General features: G+C 45.2%; 1 protein-coding gene across 1 annotated transcript in view; it reads left to right on the plus strand.

The window, feature by feature from the left end:
• Positions 1-867: 867 nt before the first annotated feature.
• Positions 868-4,654, plus strand: part of LOC134452895 (pre-B-cell leukemia transcription factor 1-like) — an 18,869-nt gene continuing 15,082 nt past the window's right edge. The window contains exon 1 of the mRNA XM_063203562.1: positions 868-1,215. Within this exon, the coding sequence (XP_063059632.1) occupies positions 1,022-1,215 (194 nt within the window). The 5' untranslated portion in view covers positions 868-1,021. The remainder of the gene's footprint in view (positions 1,216-4,654) is intronic.

The raw sequence follows: 4,654 nt of genomic DNA on the forward strand, positions 1-4,654 counted from the left end.
TGTCTTCGCTCGGCATGGCAGCATGTTCGCAATTATGTAGACTGCCCCGCTTTCTTGCAAACTAGAGGAAGGGAATCCGAGGGGTGAGCCATTTTCTACCAGACCTCGCATTGTTAAACTCCCTTTATGGTGGTCTGTGCGTCGTCGCGAGACGGTTCCCTCCCAACTGGTCATGCGTTTTTGTTGTCGCGGCGCAACGACTGGTGTTGTAGCCTGCTAGCAGCACACTGCGGCCGAATTTTCGTCCGATACCATTTTAGGAGTCGCCTCCTATTACAAAGTAATAACAAAGGAGCCGTAATAGAGATGAAACGACCACAGATACCGCTTTTACCTCCGCAAAGACCAGTCGACGTCCATCTTTCTCTTCCATAGCTCATTGGTTGAAATGCAGCCCAAGCCTACCTCCTTTCTCCAGGTTTGTTTTCACCGTGGTCAGTTTTGGACTGTTAACTAGGCTAGTAGCTGGCCCTCCTAACCAAAACCAACTATTGCCTTCCGCTACTGCCAAATCTAATATCGACCAATACCCTTTCAATTTAGCCAATAAGCGGGCGTATGCTGGACGTTGCGTCTGTATAATAAAAAAGTTGTTTTAATAAGTGCTTGATTAACAGGATATTTTACGCATCCATCATTGAAAAGTCAACAAAGGACATTCTTCCCAAAAGCCTACCTGGATTATCACGGAATTGTTTTGTTGCGAGAAGATCACTTGGTACCAAGATTTTCGTGGGCGCATGGCACCCTGAAGGCCTAAAAGTTTGCTGTTGTTTACCTGTGTGTGCATCGTTTCTCGTCCTGGACGTCTTGAAGACTTGGAAGAAATTATTTAATTTTCCTCATTTAGTGCACACTATTACGCTATCACTTTCATTCACATTTTGAATCCTGAACCCGAATCCAGGATTTTTTTTTTAAAAAGGACTGAAAAAATCAAAGCACCAATTGTGGTAGAATACCTTTCGCGTGTAACCAAAACACAGAGCTGGGACAGGACAGGACCTAGAAGGCAAGCATCATGGACCCAGGTATGGACGAGCAGACCCACATGATGGCGGGTCATATTCTCACCGGACTCTCTCGGCCTGACATAGCCGACCTGGACGCGCCTGGGAAGCAGCACGAGTACCCGGGGCAGCCGCGGGCCATCGGCGACATCCTCCAGCAGATCATGGCCATTACAGACGAAAGCCTGGACGAGGCCCAAGCCAGGTAAACCAGCTGTGGCAGAATAGAATAGAGTAGATTCCTTTTAATAAGTCATATAAGCGCACAATGCGCAATGGCAGCCTAATTAAAATGCGAATAACATTGAACCATCTCAGTCGTCAGTGCGTAACATGTGCGTTATTTTCTTACAGCACATATTCATAAATAAAATGAATATACAGGGGTGTACTGGTGCAAAATTATAAGGGAGAGTGGTTTAAGGAGGTATTGCACCATTTTGTAACATAACCAGAGGGGTCAGTCAGGGTTTCTGGCATACGATCCTGGAAATTGGATGGCCTCCTTCTTGGTGGGCATTCGTAAACCACTGCAACACCCAAACGGATAACTAGATTATTAGTTTCAGGCATCTCCCACCCCATGCAAAGTGTAAGTGCAACTAGTTTTCTTTAGGCCTTATGGATCAGTTACAAACATATGTCGCCTGAGTGCGCTTGTTGTAGCGAGGAGGGACATGCAGCTTGAAACCACCAGTCACAGCAGTAGTTACCAGTATGACTACATTAATAGCTGTATCATATGGGCTGTTAACATAAACGTGTAGCTCACTTGCAAGTGTAGACCTATTAAATGGCCTGAAGCGCAAACAGGGGCAAATAGCGGGATTTCATTTACAGTGGCTTACATTACTTTTATGGCCTTCGCGCGGGGCACACATGAGTGTCTCCATAAAACCCAAGTCCATTAACGGCCTAATTCGCCTCCATTGTGCCAATAAGTCCCACCGAGCCATTAAGCTCAGCTTTGACGTGTTTGCATTTCAAAAGCCAAGTCCGTATAAAAGCACTAGGCTATTTATGATGCAAACGCATCCCGTCTCGGCGTAAATAGATTGCTTTTTGGAGGGCGCTTGGCACACGCTGTCGTTTGATTTGCATGCGCATGGACGCACGGACGGGGAGGTCTGTTCATATGTGTGCCTGCGTGGAGGACAGCAGCCGTGGGTGTCCTCTGTTGTAACCTAACTAGCCCTAATGTCATCTTTGGGTATATTGGGCCATGTTTTAAGGCTACACTACACCCACAAACACAATCCCAATTAAATATTACTATACTTACTTCTCTCTCTCTCTCTCTCTCTCTCTCTCTCTCTCTCTCTCTCTCTCTCTCTCTCTCTCTCTCTCTCTCTCTCTCACACACCTTTTATCTTTATCTCTTCCTGTATACCTTTTGCAGTAGTGAGTAGTCACAGGAGGCCCCAAGTGAAGCAAATGGTGAAGGGAAGGTTGAGGTGGGGGTTGTGGGATGTTAAAGTAATGCTGGTAGAGGTAGTGGGAGTGGGGGACAACCAGTTCAGTTGTCCTGGGCCCAGAGAGTGAAGGCATCCGTAATTGGGTCCTCATTACATTGTATGCAAGGCTCTAAATCAGTAGCCAGACCGTGCCCTCCTAGTGACGCAACAGTTTCAGCGTTGCTACTAGTCAGGTCAAGAGCAATGCAAGTACTTTCTGAGTTTCCGCAAATAGAGGAACTCCTCCCACTTTGTTGGGAAGCAAACAATGATTAGCAAACCAAGCGAGGCCATTTGGGAAATGCCGTTTGGGAAATGTTAATTGTTATGCTCTTGGTTGATGAAAGTCGATGATAATCAGGCTACTAAATTAGCATTTCTCATCATGAGCCAAAATAGCTAGATATTAATCTTAGTAGCCAACCGCACATTCAGAGAGCCCTGATTGTATGTATTGGGTAAGGGGCCCTTTTAGATGCCTTTGTCCTGGGCCTAGCCAAAGCTGTCAGTGGCCCTGGTGGTGGCGGTGGTGGTGAGGGGTGATGGTGAAAGTGGGGGGTGGGGGGATGCTAATTGATTGGGTCCATTACCTGATTAGCATTGTCAGGGTAATGGGGATGAGGGTAGGTGGTTGTGTGTGTGTGTGTGTGTGTGTGCGTGCGTGTGCGTGCGTGTGTGTGTGTGTGTGTGTGTGTGTGTGTGCGTGCGTGCGTGCGTGCGTGTGTGGTGAGGAGGTTAGTTCAAATGAGAGAAAGGACTGAGCTTTCCAAGCTTGTGCACATCAGGCATTCCATCCACACTGTAAATTCTAAGACTGTGACTGAATCAGACTGTATTGGATATTTCTAAAAACCAAAACAGACTGTATTGACTAAAATGACTTGACTGAAGCAGACTTGATGTTAAACCAAGGTCAGCCGTGACCTAATGGTTAGGGCGGTGGTCTTAAGATCAGAGGGTTGCAGGTTCAAATCCCACCTTTACTTCTCCGCACACCTCCATCCGTGGCTGAAGTGCCCTTGAGCAAGGCAACTAACCCCACATTGTTCCAGGGGCTGTAACCAATGTCCTGTAAAGTCGCTTTGGTTAAACTCATCAGCTAAGTGTAGTGTAATGCAATGTAAGCTAAACTTAAACCTGGTCCTGACCATCCCATAATACTACCATTTAATTTCGTATTCATGGTCTGGAGGTTGTTTGATCTCACGCGATTGCAGGAAGCAGGAAGGACATTTTCGGAAAAATCAGGATAAGTTGTTGAACAAACATGTCTGACGTCTATCTTTGGCGATGTAACATACTTGTCTGACAGAACATCCTAACGTAGGATAAAATTACAATGCAGGACCGTTTGTCAGAACACCGCCAAATCCTACCGCTCAACATTGCTTTTTGGTGGTTATGGACATTCTAAATCACCAGACAGAACATTCCATTGACTTTCAATGGGGTTTCATTTCTGGCAAATTAGAATGTCCATAACCACCAAAATACCTAAGCGTGGTATAGAAATCTATGGGGTATAATGAAGAGGGAAGTGTGGGTCACCAGATCAAAGAACAAAAAACAGCTGACAGCTAAGCATAAAGGAAATCTGGGATTCCATAACCCTCATGCAATGCCACCGCCATTGACTTCAATGTTAAACACAGTCAGGTCAGCAGTCTAACCCATGACTGCGGTTTTGAGTAATGAACCAGGCTGAGACTTTTTAAAGCCTCAGGACGCTTTTACCAGTGTTTAGAGTTAATTCGTTGATTCGAGAATCAGACCTTTTCATGATATGTCATTTTTTTAGATCGGAATTTTGGGTTTTCATGAGCTGTATGCCAAAATCATCAATATTAAAACAATACAAGACCTGAATTATTTCAGTTGGTGTGCAATGCATCTAAAACATATGAAAGTTTATTTTTTTATCATTACATTATGGGGGGAAAAATGAACTTTAACACAATATGCCAATTATTTGAGAAGGACCTGTATATATCGGTCTATCCTTAATACAAAGTGACTTATAGTTATTAATACAGTATTGGTTACAGCCCCTGGAGCAACGTGGGGTTAGGTGCCTTGTTCAAGTGCACTTTAGTCATTGACAGAGGTGTAGGGAGAGGCAAGGGTGTGGTTCGAACCTGCAACCATCTGATCTTAAGACCACCTCCCTAACCTTTAGGCCAAGGCTGCACC

This window comes from Engraulis encrasicolus, chromosome 1 (genome assembly GCF_034702125.1).
Source record: "Engraulis encrasicolus isolate BLACKSEA-1 chromosome 1, IST_EnEncr_1.0, whole genome shotgun sequence".
NCBI lineage: Eukaryota > Metazoa > Chordata > Actinopteri > Clupeiformes > Engraulidae > Engraulis > Engraulis encrasicolus.